General features: G+C 41.6%; 1 protein-coding gene across 12 annotated transcripts in view; it reads right to left on the reverse strand.

Annotated features, from left to right (window-relative positions):
• KMT2A (lysine methyltransferase 2A) overlaps positions 1–16,755 on the reverse strand; it is a 76,131-nt gene that overhangs the window by 43,640 nt on the left and 15,736 nt on the right. For 11 of the 12 annotated variants that reach the window (XM_073808138.1, XM_019941799.3, XM_073808137.1 and 8 more), the window contains 2 exons: positions 6,299–6,368; positions 466–3,119 (listed from right to left, as the gene is read on the reverse strand). In XM_073808138.1, the coding sequence (XP_073664239.1) occupies positions 466–3,119; positions 6,299–6,368 (2,724 nt within the window). The remainder of the gene's footprint in view (positions 1–465; positions 3,120–6,298; positions 6,369–16,755) is intronic. The other variant, XM_033861992.1, reaches the window with a different exon arrangement.

Below are 16,755 nucleotides of genomic sequence, written 5' to 3' on the forward strand. Positions count from 1 at the left end.
TCACTCACAGCTCAGAGGAAGAGATTCCCCCCGTCCCTGTTTCCTATAGGAAACAACAGTAAAACAATCTGACTGCAAAAATGCATCTTCAAAATTAAGTCACAGATTCCATTACACCAAACCCATTAAGTACAAAACAACTCAGCGTTCAGGGTAATGTGGCCCCACGTACCTTTCAGTCTTGGTTCACCGCTTTCCTACACGTACCAGTCCAGCTATCCCCGTTCCTCAAGTATGCTTTATACTTTTCTATCTCTACCCTACACTGTTTCCTCTCCTTAAAAATTTCTCCCCTATCATTTTCTACCTATCAAAATCCTACCCGTCCGTAAAGGACCACTGCGAATGCCACCATCTTTTCCTGATTCCCATACCTGGATCTAACTGAAACACTCAGCCTAAAACTTGCTCCTAGACGGGGCTCGAGAAACTGTTGATTTTAATGGGCAAGATGGAAAAGAGTACCTGTGCTTTGGGCTGGTCAGTTTGTTTAAGACTCTTACTCTTCTCAATCTTGCAGAGCTGGGCTTTGGCCTTTTTTAGGAGGCTGGCAACCCTCTTGTCAGTCATTGGAAGCTTGTCTGCCTGAGCCAACATGGAGCCTATGGAGGAAGTGGAATGTTTAACAGTGCTAGATGAAGGAGTGGAAAGGCAGAGGGTTTTCTCCTTCTCCAGGGATGGGGCAGTTGGGCCGAGGTCCAAGTTGGTTTTTTCCAGATTTCCTCTCCCTTTCTTTATAAGTATTTTGGTTTTGACAGCTGTTGTATCCCCAAGAGTCACAGAAGCAATATCAGTCCCAGAATCAAGTGATGAAGACTTCTTCCGCCCGGTTGCTTTTTTGGCAGAAGATGAAGTGGCCACATCTTCACCAACAACCTTCTCTTTGGAAACCCTACCCACAGGATACAAAGCAGAGCTACTCTGAATTTCTGATCCCTTTTTCCTTTTCTCTTTCCTGGACTCCCGCTTATTCTCTTTCTCTCTCTCCCGGTCTCTCTCTCTACTCTTGTCCTTCTCCACGCTCTTGTCAGCATCTCGCTCTTTGGACAGCTCCTCAGGGGCTTTGTCTTTATTTCTCCCTCTCTCAGTCTGAGAGCCTGGGGTAAACCAAGGGAAGAGAGGAGTGGGACTACTGGACGAAAATGGCTCTGCCGGAGCACTAGTCTGCTTCCTTGGTCTCTGGTTTTTCTCTGCAGATTCCCCAGACTGAGTCAGGGAGTGAGAAGGAAAAGTAAAAGTTGGGTTTAAGGCACTAGTGGCAAGAGGACTAACAGAAATGCTTAACGAGGAAGAGACAGAAGACGGTGGGGTGAGAGGTGACAGCTCAGAAGTGCTAAGCCTTCCACTTCTTGTCCTCATGGAGTGAGAAGGAGATCTTGGTTCCGATCGAATAGGGCTAAACACTTTTCTTTTCCTTTTCCTGTTAGATACTCCTGAAGAAGATGTTCCAGCAGAAGTTCGATTACTAGGCAAGGTTACAGACTCAAATATCCTAGAGTGAGCCTCACTTGGAGTAAATCGTGGAGCTCTCAGAAGAGGGCTCCTTTTGTGCATATCAAACCTTGTTCCAGAATGGAGTGGCGAAAACAATCGGGCTGAAGCAGCAGTACCAGATGTAGAAAACCCGGACGCGAAGCCGACATCCTCAGGAGTCAGTGGAGGGGGGCGGAAATTATCAAATATTGGTTTGCGAATAAGACCTTCTTTGGCATACTTTGCTGAGGAAAAGTACTGTGGCTCTGACCTAGAGTGCTTTAAAGAAGTCCACCTAAATGTCGGTTCTCGCAAAATAGATTTTCGCTTCCCTTGCATGGGAGCGGCAGAAGTAGGCAAAAATGGTGATGCTAAAGGGATGGTTGGAGGCATGAGCCAAGGTGTGTGGTCAGAGATACTGGAGGCTGGCTGCAGCGGGGGCGGTGGAGTAAGCAGGGGTGGAGGTGGCGAGGAAGAGGTCTGCTGCTGGGGGGCACTTTGTAGGGTGGACAACTTTTTCGTCGTTCTAGATCCAAAACTTCTCTCTGACACTGAATACCTTCTGCTTCTCCTGTCATTACTATCGTTTTCTGGGGACTGGGAAATAGGCAGTGGAGTGTGAACTTCGGGGGTATCGCTCCGCTCTTCAGGAAGTACCTGAATCTCCTCAGAGGCCTGAGAATCTGTGGAGGTATCAACACTGGGGCTACTGGACCGGGAGGAGTCTGAAGACATCTGAGAGGAGTGCTGAGAAGCTGCACTTGATTTTTCGGAAGATCCACAGGACGTGGCACTGAATCTACTATTCGGTGTAGACTCTAGTCGGGCAATTTTAATTGGAGGGTCATAATCCTCATCCTCTATGAACCGCCGAGGAGTTTTAATGATCCTCGAGGAGATGGCACTGACAACAGGCATAATGAACTGTCGGATGTTTTTGACCTGTGTCTTCACCTTTCTTCCTTGCAGCTGAGCTGCTTCTTTCTCAATTTTCTTTTGAGCCCCCTTTTTTGCCCTCTGCAAGAGCTGCTTAGCAATTGTTGCATCTGTCCTTTTAGAAGAAGGAATAATCCTAACCGGCTTAATCCTTCGAGGGCTTTGTCTGACTACTGTCTTATCTTCTTTTGTGAGTGGAGGTGTTCCTTCCTTGTCTTTCCGGACCTTCTGGGGCTTTTCCAGTTCAGAGTTAATGAGGAGACCTGAAGGGGTCTTTATCCTTTCTGTTGATGGAGGCCTTCCTCGCCGGCGTACAATCTGTACCCCCTTCCTTCCTATTTGAAGCTTCCCTGTCTTAAACTTTGACTTGAGAGGAGAGAGTTTACCTGCTCTTAATTTTTTAATCTTTGTGGCTTGCTGAAATGTAGCAGAAGGTGTTCGTTTCATTTTCTTCAGGCTATCTTCTTTGTTTCCCTTTGGTAACTCTGAAATGTCCTTTCCATGCGTTATTTTGAGTTTTACTCCAGGGAAGGTGGGAGGTCTTCCTCTCTTCTTTTCTATACTTTTAGAATCTTTCTTCTTGATCTTATCTCCAGATTTGGTCTCTGATTTATTTAGAGGGGAGAACACAGATGGGTCTGAGAGGAGAGCTGAATTTCGGTCAGAGCCACTTCTAGGTCTCCCGCGAGGTTTTCGAGGACTAGTTTTAACTGTGTATAGAAATTAAACAATGAAGAGCATATATTTAGCTTTGTAGTTTAGGTCTTAACTAAGCTGAATATAATTTAGCACAAGCCATTCTGTACTGAACTCTACCTGGGTCTAATCAGTCAATAAAACATCTTAATTGTGCTTAGTTTCTTTTCACCAAAAACCTGCCTCAAAGAAATCAAGTAAATAACATCCTACCTAAAAGAACACTTAACTACCTTTTTGATAGAAAAACTAAGATAATAAGAGGTTTTCAACTGAGCAATTAATATATAAAACTAATTTTCCTACAACTTTGGGTGAACAAGAAGGTTTTTTCTGAATTAAAAAAAGGTGTGTTTTAAAAAAAATCTGTATGAGCTTTTCCATATCGTAGCCACCAAGAGTTAATATCTGAGAACACATTTATAGTAAGTCATCCCATTTTTTAAACTCAGAATTTTGGCTTTAATAAATCTGAACAAGGTGCTCTTCAGTCAACAACATACCAACTCCTATAGGCTACAATAATATACCAACTCCTATAGGCAGCTCAGCTCCCTATATTTTCAATCTGCTTTGCCAAAGTAAGTTTAAAAAGTTTCACTGGGGCTTCCCTGGTGGCGCAGTGGTTGAGAGTCCGCCTGCCGATGCAGGGGACGCGGGTTCGTGCCCCGGTCCGGGAAGATCCCACATGCCGTGGAGCGGCTGGGCCCGTGAGCCATGGCCGCTGAGCCTGCGCGTCCGGAGCCTGTGCTCCGCAACGGGAGAGGCCACAACAGTGAGAGGCCCACGTACCGAAAAAAAAAAAAAAAGTTTCACTGAAAAGAAAAACATTCATTCATGAGACATCAGAATAAGATCACTGAACTCAGTGGTAGGTGAACTAATCAGTGAAATGACATGAGATGTCCATTAATCTATTCCCCTACCTACAGGTTCTTGAACTAGTTAGTCTCAAATTACAAAAAAGATTTAACCATAATTGATGTCAAGAGCAAACTGACAATTTAAATCAGATTTCTTCCATTCTAAATAAAAGGAATTTGCCAACTTATAAATCAGCTCAATTTGCTGCTTATCAAGAGACTTCAGAAAAACCACTGTTTTCTAAAAGTCTCTTTTTTTGTTTTTCTTTTTTGGCCATGCTGCACAGCTTGTGGGATCTCAGTTCCCTGACCGGGGATTGAACCCAGGCCCCAGCACTGAAAGCAGTGAAAGCCTGGAATCCTAACCACTAGACCACCTGGGAACTCCCTAAAATTCTTTGTATAGTCTGTACTTTCTTTTCTTTTTAAAGATGTATTCTTTGTTATTGAAGTATAATTGACATACAATACATATTAGTTCCAGGTGTACAACATAGTGATTTGATTTATATACACCACAGCTTGATCACCACATATAGTCTGTACTTTCTAAATGTATTATGAGTTGCCTCCTCTATCATATCATCTCTTCTCTCGTGACTTTTCAGTGCTTTATATGACTCAACATTCTTCTGAGATTAAAACCTCCCCTAAGAGGCACCAGAAGAGATTTATGCCATTATGATGAACATTTTAGACTATGGAACCAGCTTTCTAACAGAACAGAAATCAACAAAGGTCTTATTGTTGAGCTTTCTAAATATAAATGCTTTCCTCACCAATTAACTTGAAACCTCTCTTAACAGATTAAGATTCACAAATCTGTTCTCAATATATACTGATTACAACGAAAGTAATGGACTAGAAGACAGCAGAGAAACAGTTTCATTTCTTAATAAAGTATACACAGATGGTTTAAAAAAACAAACAAAAAACAACATTTAAGGTACACTGACAGCCAAGAAACAAACTTGAGGAAACCATCAAGAAAGGGTTGTGAATTAACAAAATAAACTCCTACCCAGAAGTACATCACAAGATTCCTTACAATCTTGGTAGACTTGAAGCTGGCTACTCATAGGTCTTTATTAATTCTGAAAACCTCTTCTATCCATCTTTTAAAAAAAGCTCTTGGTGGACAGGGAGAAAAAGCAGAATAGAGAAGAGTCCTGCTCTGCTAACTTCCATAATCCACAACACATTCAAAGAACTCACAAATCAGTCAGAAGTAAACTGCTCATCATGTCTTTTCTGGGCCTCATTTTATTATCTATAAATGAAGGGTTAGACCAGACAATCTCTAACATCACCTGATACGAAGTTTTAAGATTTCATCACATCTTAAAGAGAATATTGCTACTGTCTAAATGGCACAGATACTGGAATACTACTGGCTAAGTCCTCTCAGCTAGAATGGCAATACCACCACCACTTGGGAAAGGAAAAATTGTCAACTTATGTGTTTGAGTTAGATTACTATATAATATATGATGACTCAAATGAAATGCAAATGCTAACGAACATCACAAACTATGTCAAGGACCAAAAGCACAGCTAACAACATCATATTTAACTAGACTGTCTATGCACATAAAATCAAAGACAACCATACAAGAAGTCAGAATGGCAGCGCAGATGGGGAATGTTTTTTTCATCAAAAGATCTATAGCCCTCTCCTATACAGAACAATTCTGCAAGCCATTAAATGTTATTTCCACTGAGGATCATCTTGCAGGAAACCGCTGTTAAGTCTAGAATTTCAAGACATTCTAGATATATTCTTATTGAGAACAATGACAAATATTGCTAATAAATGGAAATACCCATGTCGTTTTTATTTTCTTTATTTTAACAGTTTTTCAAGGATCAGATAAAATAGTTTCATACAGTGCCAACATTTTGTTTTTAGTTCTTTGACAATAGTAGACCAAATTTCATCTGTAAAAAACAATGGCCAAATTATTTCCAAAGTCATATTTACTGCCACACAGTTCAAAATGTGTAAATGTGAGGATGCTGCTCTCAGTAGGTAACCTTCAATTTGCCTACCAGGTTTTGCAAGCATTCCATGGAAATCCAGCCCCCATGCCTCTGGTGGTTCCCATAGAGAAGCATTATCAAGGATAAACCAAAAGCGGCCTGACAGAGAGAGGTCCCTTAAAGAGGTCTAGCTCATAAGCCATTTCCTACTTAGTGTGAGGGAAAGGGAAGGAGGCACCCAAAAAACCCCAGTATTTAAGACCACCCTTTACATGCAGAGAAGGCAAGGGGAAGTCACCAGTCTCTTAACAAACAAAACGTAAAGATGCCATGCATTTAACTGGCCATACCTGAAGGAGACCTTGTGGGACTTCGTACTCTGACTTCTTCATCTGAGCCAAAACCTAAGAACTGCTCATCCTATAACAAAGGAAAATTATTTTAAAATCAGGAAAAAAACAACAAAAAAAACATGAATCTGAACATATCCCAGAGAAATGCCCAGAGGAGACACAAATGAATTTGGAAAATTTAGCCTCTATGTATTACTCATCATCATTCATATGGATATTATTATAAAATAACTTAATACTGAAATAAATGGACCCAGCCATATGGCTTCATTACAGACAATAGGAGCTGTGTAGTAATTGAACAATGCATTGATAAGTCACCTTTGGTGCACAGTACATAGGGGACAGTCCTAAATTTCAAACTATAGATACAGCCCAAAACAATTAAAGAATGACTTTAATTCAAGTAAGCAAATCAGTACAATGGCAGAAATATACAGCCCCAATAAAACAAATACCTTTTCAACAGGTAGTTAAGTCTACAGACACATAAGGAATAATCTACAATATCATAATCTCTTGTCTACTAAATATTAATAGAGACTGAAATTGCCATTATCGTCAGTTCCTTAACTCAGGAACTGACATTTAGATGTGATTTCTATACATTTGAGATCCAGAGATTCTCAACATGCATTTTATGGCATCATTTTTAAATGCCCTGTGATAAGAGACTTAATGGTGGGCAGCAGCATTTGTGAAAGGGATGATGAATTGACTACACCAATTCAAGAATGCATCCAAGAATAACTGAAGGAACCATCTTATTTTCAGTCATACTGAGAAAAGGCAAAAACTTCTCTTTACCTCTAACTTTTAACCTGCCTTTTGAGAAAATACTAACGATTTAAACGATTTTGAACAAATTGTCAAGAAATATGGTCTATTTAAACAACCTGATTAATAGAAATTCACCGATTCAGAAGCTAAGAGTTTTCTACAAAGAGATAAGAATTTCAGATGCCAGAAACAAAATCCACATAAAATAAGAACAAAATAAGGAATTATAGACAGATTTTCTTGTACCTCCAATTTATACTGATAATCCCCAAACTAAGTTCCAACAGTTAAAGCCCCCCAATTGTAGAGGGGGCCACTTCATCCTCTCGTTTGTCGGCACGCGCCACCACTGAAGAGAGGGAAGGGCTTGTCTGAGGTCTCAATTCTTTTATTTATTGGAGCGTTTTAAGGAATAAATGGAATAATTTATGTAAGTTATGTAATTTATGTAAAATCATTCATAAAACTATAATGTGGTATCCATATTGTAGTTCTTATTATTGATGTGGTTTTAGAAGCTGAAGTTCTGAAGGGCCAAATGACTTGCCCAAGATCATACAGTTATTTGCAAATAACTTCCTACCATAATGGCTACAATCTAAAACTATAAATAAATATGTAAAGGAATCCAATAAGTCACCCAGAGTACAAAATACCCTATTCTTTCAGCTACTATTAAAGTAACATGACACCCATTTTCAAATCCTTAAAGTTTCTGATTTAATTCATTCTTTCCCTGCATTATCCTTATGGAACAACTGCTAATCTATGCATTTCACAAAGACATCTGAGGATTTCCTAACGCTTGCCAGGGGACTACATTGCTAAATGCATAAGTTCTATGCTCCAAGTGTTGCAATGAGAGAGTTCTAGCAACTATACATACAATAGCCAACAGGTAAAGTAACCAACAGCTGAAGTAATGAAAAATGTTTAATCTTTAAAAGAAACATAAGAGATCCACATTGCTATGTTTATTATCAGCAACCTTAGTGAGTCACTTTTCTATATTTCTAACTTTCACAATATGTAGCTGTACAACCCTAATTCAGTGTGCTCCAAAAGAGTACTACTGAGCTGTCAAGCAGTAATTTAACTAACTCTGCCAATGTTTAAAGTTTCCAAGTACTTTCCAAAATGACAGAAGGCATTAACTCTTTCTTCGTGGTCTTGTAGTTGGAATAAGAAAAGAATGACTTGACTTCCACCCAAGAGCTTTCTTTTCACTTCAAATATAGACTGACTTCTCGAAGCATGCTTAAAAAAATAAGCACCCATTGTTTAAACAATCCAGACAGTTTAGCCAAAAACAAAAGCCATCATTGTTATGTTAAAGAGTTCTGGTCAGCTAACTCTGAACTTCCAATTCCACGTAAAAGTCCCCCAAAATCTAAGGAAAACCAAGCTGAGAAAGCACTGGGGGAAAAAATGCTGCAAGAAGGCGCTACAAATGAAGTCCTTTTTGCCTCTCCTGTCGCTCTCATCACCCCCTTTAAACACACGGGGTTCCTGGAAGATGCAGTAAACAAGGTAACAGTGCTTAGCTTCCCAGGGATTTAGGCTTGCGTAGAAATCAAAAGACTAAGTCAAAATGTCTACAAAAAAAGGTAACAAGAGAAGCTGCAATTAAATCCATGTTTGGCACTATGGCATCATAAGCCTGGACACTCGTGAAGAGAGGAAACAGAAGACCCCACGCTACACAGGATGAAGTATTCCTGGAAACTGGGCCCAAACAGCCATCCGTACTTTTCCTTTCACTCTGGCTTCCTCTGATGAGCACAGCACTCCAAGACAAACTATAGGCAAGAGGCAACAAACCTATTCCTTCTGGATAATGATGTCACTAGATCGTCAAGATTTTACCCTTTTCTTACCTCCAAAGATAGAAAAATATCCTTGCCGAGTTGAGCACCATAAAATACCGTTGGACCATATTTAGCTTCCGGAGATTAGGAATGCAATGAAGCTAATGTTGTTTCCCAAGTGAAAGCTAATTCTAAAATAATACATGTGTGGAATTTCTTTATTATCCCTACCCCTACCTCTAGGGGTTATTTGAGAACTTCCAAACATACGTTTACTAGCAAATTCTACGTTACCCATAAATATCTTAACATTTGATTTTTATTTTAATGGCAGAATTTTAATCCTTTAGTGGCTATTATATTTGTGATGAAGCAACAGGAATATGTTTTCCACAAGTGAATCTAAGTGAACCCAAAGTATTACAGACAATGATGTTTACAGATAAAATGTAATGACGAAGGTATTTTAGAAAAATACATGAAGTTCTGTATTTCAAGGAATTATGTACTGCTAGGACAACTCTGCAAACAAAACACTATTTCTTTTACTTGTCCATTCATTCAAAAACCATTTATATGCTATCTGTTCCCAATGCAAAGGTAAGTAGTAAGACATGATCCTGCTCCCAAGAAGTAGCTAAAGCAGACAGGCAGGTGCACAATCTCAGCCTTCCTTTAGAAAGCCAAAATCCCTTAAAAAGTCGGTGAAGGAGGGCTTCCCTGGTGGCGCAGTGGTTGAGCGTCCGCCTGCCGATGCAGGGGACACGGGTTCGTGCCCCGGTCCGGGAAGATCCCACATGCCGCGGAGCGGCTGGGCCCGCGAGCCATGACCACTCAGCCTGCGCGTCCGGAGCCTGTGTTCCGCAACGGGAAAGGCCACAACAGTGAGAGGCCCGTGTACCGCAAAAAAAAAAAAAAAAAAAAAAAAGTCGGTGAAGGATAAATTACTACGTAATTCATATTCTGGAATAAAAAACTGGCTTAAATCTTGGAATAGTTCATTCTTCCACTTGTATTTGTATTAGGTTCATGGAGAAATAGTCAACAAATCTCAAAATTCTTCCAAAGGATGGCAATGTCTATCTCCATGCCTCAGTATTGTACTAGGCACCACTCCAGCATTAGAAATCTGAGAGAGTTTAAGTAATCGAGACCTAAATCATCTGCAGTGATTAGATGCGACACAGTTCCTAGTAATACCAGTGATCTGATAAACTTGCAACTGAGAAAGTCAATGCCTTTTCCTTCCTACCCCCAACTAAAATAGATTTTAGCTCCTCCCGTAAGTTCTTCCCAATTTAGTCAGAGCAGAAACCATTCACCTGGAGTTCTTCACCTCCCAATCTAATGTGGAGGTTCCAAAGCTATTTTGAAAACTCTTCTATTAAACAAGCTTGGCCACACCTGGCCTTTGATGAATAAGGCCTAGGATAACCTCTCATAACCTTCTTTCTTTTCTAGCAAGAGACTCAGCACTTCAGAGCACTGAATTAGATGGTAAGTACCTTAGCATTCTTCTGTCTCCAAAATGGTTAGTCTTTAGAGTTAAAAAAAAAAATCAAATTTCTTCACCTACAGAGGTTTATTGATGAATCAACTGAAAATAACATCAAAAACCATAGACAGTATCAAAAGCACCCGATACGTAATTGTTTGAAATTCTTTGTTTTGAAGGCTTATAATTTTTGGTATCATCATATATGGTTCCATCATATGAGGAGGCCACAGAACTAAGAAAATTACTAAGAACAACTAAAGAAGACGAAGAAACGTCAAGGAGGCATATTGTGCATCTCAGTAGCTCTAGTTAAAGAAGAGTAACACTTCTCCTTTGGGAATTTATTCCAGTTAGCTACACTGCTGCTGGCACATTTCTCTGAGTGTCTATCGCTACAAGCTCTAAAATAACAAGGGCTTGGGAATTCCCTGGTGGTTCAGTGGTTAGGACTCTGTGCTTTCACTGCTAAGGGCCTGCATTCGATCTCTGGTTGGGGAACTAAGATCCCACAAGCTGGGCAGTGTGGCCAAAAAGATAAATAAATTTAAAAAATAAAATACCAAGGTCTTAGCGCTGCATTTTAAAGACATACATAATCACCAGTACTTAATTAGCATAATGGATAAAGAATGTGTTTACAAGTTTGTCTCCTTCTCTAGAGCACTCACTCTTTAAAGACAGGGAAAGTTTACTTATTCATTGTTGTATTTTAGTATCTGGCACAAATTTAGAGTAATAAATGTTTGTAAAATGAAAATAAAGGAAATGCAGTACACTGTTTAAAAAACATTACGTGGTAATAGCACAGTAGCATAAAATACTGGTGCACTCAAAAGAATTAGACAATAAGATTCTTCTTTTAAGAATTCATAGGGAGGGGTCTTCCCTGGTGGCAGTGGTTAAGAATCCGCCTGCCAGTGCAGGGGACATGGATTTGAGCCCTGGTCCAGGAAGATCCCATGTGCTACGGAGCAACTAAGCCTGTGCACCACAACTACTGAGCCCACGTGCCACAACTACTGAAGCCAGCACGCCTAGAACCCGTGCTCCGCAACAAGAGAAGCCTGGCAATGAGAAGCCCACACACTGCAACCAAGAGTAGCCTCTGCTCGCAGCAACTAGAGAAAGCCCTGGCACAGCAACGAAGACCCAACACAGCCAAAAATAAATAAATTAATTAATTTAAAAAAAACACAAAAACTAATGGAATGCAGTGTGTTTCCTGCTATGCCAGAGGAATACACATGCCAGAGAAATGAATATGGAAGCACAGCAGAAAGGTGACTAACCCAGTCAAGGAGAAAGAGTCAGGAAAGCCACTGCAGAAAGGGTGAAAGCTTACTCAAACTTCTAAAGGATGGTAAATTAGGGTTGAAGGGAGATATTTCAGGCAGAGAGAATAACACATACAAAGGCACAGAGATACAAAAGAGCATGGCATGGAGTGAAATTACAGACAGTTCAGTAGGGCTGAGGCCCTAGCTGATGTGGGAAAGGAGCATAAGATATTTAGGAGGAAAAAAGGCAGAGGCAGATCATGAAAGGCCTTAAATGCCTTTCTGAGTTTGAAGTTTATCTTCAAGGAAGTGTGGGCCTCATCCTGAGGGCTACAGCTCATCAGTAACACTTTCGGGCAGGAGAGAAGCATGATTAGATTTATATTTTCAAAAGATCACTATGACAGCAGTGGGGAAGTAGAGACTGCCTTTAAAACCAGAGGCAGTAAGAACAACTATAAAATGACTGCAGTGGCAATGGGGATTAAGGAAAAGGGCAGATTCCATAGACAGTTAGGAGGCAAAATGAACAAGGTTTCAATATAAAGGGTTCAGGGGATGGAAAGAATCAGTAAAGACTTGCAGGTGTTGGGCTTAGGTTGATTAGGTTTATGGTGATATATTTATAAGACTGGGAAAAAAGAAAGAAGAGAGGTTTCTAGGAGCAGGAGGGAAATCAGTTTAGACGCATGAATCTGAAATGTCTGTCCAAGTTGTAAGATACAATGATCTGGAGAAAACGCATCTGATTCAATGAATTTATGAATGCTGAAACTGTGTATATAAACAGTCACCCAGGGAGAGAATACAGAGAAAAAGAGGATACACGGCAGATCCCCAGGGAATACCCACACTTCACGTACAGGGGAAAGGGACGCTAAGGGGGGAGATAGAGATGGAATGGCCAAGGAGACAGATCATGTATCTAAGTACAGAACAGTCAAGGGAAGAATACGCATCAAGAGATGGCCAAGTTGGGGAGGGATACAAAAGGATTTTGTACAGAGGATATCAAAATTGGGAGGTCACCTATGACCTTACCAAGGGCAACTTCAAGGCAGTGTTAGAGGCAGGAGGAACCAAAGCGCAGTGGGTCAAGGTGTGATTAAAAAGTGACAAAAATGGAAGTCAGTATTGACCACTTTTTTGGAAAAACTCAATTACATGGGAAAGGACACGATGGGCACAACGTAAGAAAAGATTTGCCTGGGGGGATTACTTATTTGTTTGTTTGTTTGTTTATTGGCCGCACCGCACAGCATGTGGGATCTTAGTTTCCCCACAGTGTGGAGTCTTAACCACTGGACAGCCAGGGAAGTCCAGGACTTTTTTTTTTTTTTTTTTTTTTTGCGGTACGCGGGCCTCTCACTGTTGTGGCTTCTCCCATTGCGGAGCACAGGCTCCGGACGCGCAGGCTCAGCGGCCGTGGCTCACAGGCCCAGCCGCTCCGCGGCATGTGGGATCCTCCCGGACCGGGGCACGAACCCGTGTACCCTGCATCGGCAGGTGGACTCTCAACCACTGCGCCACCAGGGAAGCCCCAGGACTACTTTTTGAGTTGAATGTGTTTACATGCTGAAAGAGAACACAGCAGCCAGGAAGAGACTGAAAATTCTCAACAGCAAATCGCTAATAAATGGGAAAGGGATGGGGAGGAGGGGTTGGCACTGAAAGAGAATGAAGACAAAGTGCAACGGAAGGGAGCTCTCTATCAGAAAAGGGGCTAAGCGTGCATTTAGTTGCAGACAAGCTGATAGGCAGGAGTTAAGCTTAGAGAGTTTGCTGAAATCACAGGCAAAACTCTGTTTATATGGGCATCTGCCAGACGAGAGACACAGATTTCTTCAGATTCTCAAAGAAAAAAAGCAGCTCACAACCTACAAAAGTTTTTTAGACCGTAGCTCTAAAGGAAATAAATCATGGACAATGGCTGATTAAGAATAAATGGAAAAAAAAAAAAAAAAAAAAAAAGAATAAATGGGAGGGCTTCCCTGGTGGCGCGGTGGTTAAGAATCCGCCTGACAGTGCAGGGGACACAGGTTCGAGCCCTGGTCTGGGAAGATCCCACATGCCGCGGAGCAACTAAGCCCATGCACCACAACTACTGAGCCTGTGCTCTAGAGCCCGCGAGCCAAAACTACTGAGCCCACATGCCACAACTACTGAAGCCCCGCGTGCCTAGAGCCCATGCTCCGCAACTAGAGAAGCCACCACACTGCAACAAAGAGTAGCCCCGCTCACCGCAACTAGAGAAAACCCGCGTGCAGCAACGAAGACCCAACGCAGCCAAAATAAATAAATTATTTATTTATTTAAAAAAAAAAGAATTTAAAAAAAAAAAGAATAAATGGGGGGGGGAACTTCCCTGGTGGTCCAGCGGTTAAGACTCCACGCTCCCAGTGTAGGGGGCCCAGGTTTGATCCCTGGTCAGGGAATTAGATCCCGCATGCCACAACTAAAGATCCCCACAGAGATCCCGCATGCTGCAACAAAGATCCCCAGTGCCACAACTAAGACCCGGTGCAGCCAAATCAATCAATCAATCGATCAATATTTTTTAAAAAAAAGAATAAATGGGAGGGGGTAATGGGGAGAAGTGGGAAATCAGATGCAAAAATTGATAAAAATTGATTTGGTTGGAAAGGGGTAGCCACAGCAGGGCCAAGATCGAAGACAAATAAAGTATCAGAACCTTGTTAATTCTAGGATGGTATGGTCAAAGCTCATCCAATACACAGCAGGAGCTACCTTTGGGTCTCGAATGTAGACAAGGCATAACTCTGAAGTTTGAAGTTTATTCTAGATACATACATATGAAATTAGAGTAGGAAAGAGACTGAATAACTGGAGAGCAGATAGCAGCCTACAGTCAAAATTCAAATGGGACTGGCATTCAATCACTCCAGCAAGTATTTACTGAGTGTTGCCAGGCACTGTTTTAGACTACACAGGTGAAGAACTGACAGAATTCCTGCCCCATGAGAAAATAACCATGTAACAAATAAAGAACGCAATGAGGGCGTGAAGGATTGATGGGGGTTACCTGTGAGGGCTGTTTTCACTAGGGTGGTCAGAAAAGGCTTCTGACCTTGGCAAACTGTGGGCCACAGGCCAAATCTGGACTGCCACCTGGTTTGTTCAGTCCATGAACTAAGAATGGTTTTTAACATTTTTAAATGGTTAAAAAAATCCAAAGAAGAATATTTTATGCACATGAAAGTTATAAGAAATTCAAATTTCAGTGTGCATAAATAAAGTTTTATTGGCACACAGCCCCATGTGTCATCATTTCTGTATTGTCTATGGCTGCTCCTGGACCACAACAGCAGGGGGGAGTCGTTGCGACAGAGACCATCTGGCCCTTTGCAGAAAAAAGTGGCTGAACCCAGATTTAGACCTAAATGATGAGAAAAAGACAGACATATAAAGATCTAGGTGGCATAGTATTCTAGCTAGATAGTAAGTGCAAAGGCCCAGAGACAGCAACGAGCATGGCATGTATGACAGACCAAAAGGCCAGTGTGGCCGTGCAGCAGAATGAGTGAGATGAGAAGAGGTGGTGCTGGAAGAAGCAGACCTGACCAGAGGCCAGATCATGTACGGCTTTGCCAGACAGGGTAAGAAATCTGGATTTATCCAAGCAGTGGGGAGAAGGGAGATGCGGGAGAGATACCAACATGTTTAAAGTGAGGGAATGGTAAGATCTGACTGATTTACACATGGAATCTACAGTTGCTCTGTGAAGAACAAACTTCACTGAGGTAAGAACACAAGCAGGGAGATAAGGGAATAGTCCAACCAAAAGATTATAATGGGCAAGTGTGGAGTTTTGGTAGGAGAATTAATAAGAGGAAGTTGGATTTAAGGTATTCTGGAGGTAGTACAGACAGAATTTGCTGATGGGTTATTTGGAATGTGAATATAGAGAGAAATCAAGGATAACTCTCAAATTTTAGGCCTGAGCTATTGGGTAAAGGGCAGAGTCATTCTGAAACAAGGAGAAAGGAGAAAATCAAGACTTTCTGGACATGGGAAGTGTAAGATACCTACTAAATATCCAAGTGCTTCAATGCATATCTGTTTCCTTGTCTGGGAATAGCAGTGGCTACCTCAGCAGGTGGGCAAGATTAGGTGAGATGATACATGAGAAGCACTGAGAATACTGCCTGACCCACAACACTCGATAAACACTCAACATGCTTATTATTATTACGCAAATGGAACGTCAAATAGGCAGCTGGAAATACAAGCCTGGGACTCAAAGTAGTAGTCAAGGTTTAGAGACAAAGATTTAGGAGTCCTCAGCATACAGATGAGGCCTGGATGAGGTCACCGAGGACAAGTGCACAGATAGAGAAGGTGGCCAAAGGCAGACTCTTAGGTGACGCCAGCATTCAGGGGAGTTAAGCAGAGGAAGGAAGCCATACAGAATACTGAACATTAATAACCAATGAGTTAAGAAAAAAGCAGATGAGTGTAGTGTTACAGAATCCAAGAAAAGAGTGTTTCAAGAAGGGAGTGGTCACCTGGTTCAAATGCTGCCCAAAGGTTGAACAGGAGGAGGACTGAGAATTATCTATTCAATCTGGCAAGAGAGAGGCCCTTGAGGATTTTGATAAGAGCAATTTCCTAGAGTCATGGGGATAAAAGCCCAATTGCAGGGGTTGAGGAGTGGCTGAGAGGTGAGAAAGTGGCACCTGCAATTACATACTGCACTTTCAAGGAGTTCTGTTGTGAAAGGGAGCAGAAAATTGGGTAGTAGCTGGGGGAGGACCTGGGGTCAAGGGTTTTTTAAAACAAGGATTATATTAAGACAGTTTTATATGTTGATGAGAGAGAAACTGGTGATGCAGGAGAGAGGGGGAATAACTGCAGGAATGACCCTGAGTAGATGAGAGGGGATGGAATCCAGAGTACAAGTGGAGAGTGGCACTTCTTCAGTTGTAGAAGGCAGTAAAGGATGTGCTAGTGCTTAAGTTCCCTTTTAACAGGAAGGGGAAAGCTATTAAATACCCTGGGAGTGGGCTTCCCTGGTGGCGCAGTGCTTGAGAGTCCGCCTGCCAATGCAGGGGACGCGGGTTCGTGCCCCGG

Source organism: Tursiops truncatus, chromosome 8, assembly GCF_011762595.2.
Source record: "Tursiops truncatus isolate mTurTru1 chromosome 8, mTurTru1.mat.Y, whole genome shotgun sequence".
In the NCBI taxonomy this organism is placed as follows: domain Eukaryota; kingdom Metazoa; phylum Chordata; class Mammalia; order Artiodactyla; family Delphinidae; genus Tursiops; species Tursiops truncatus.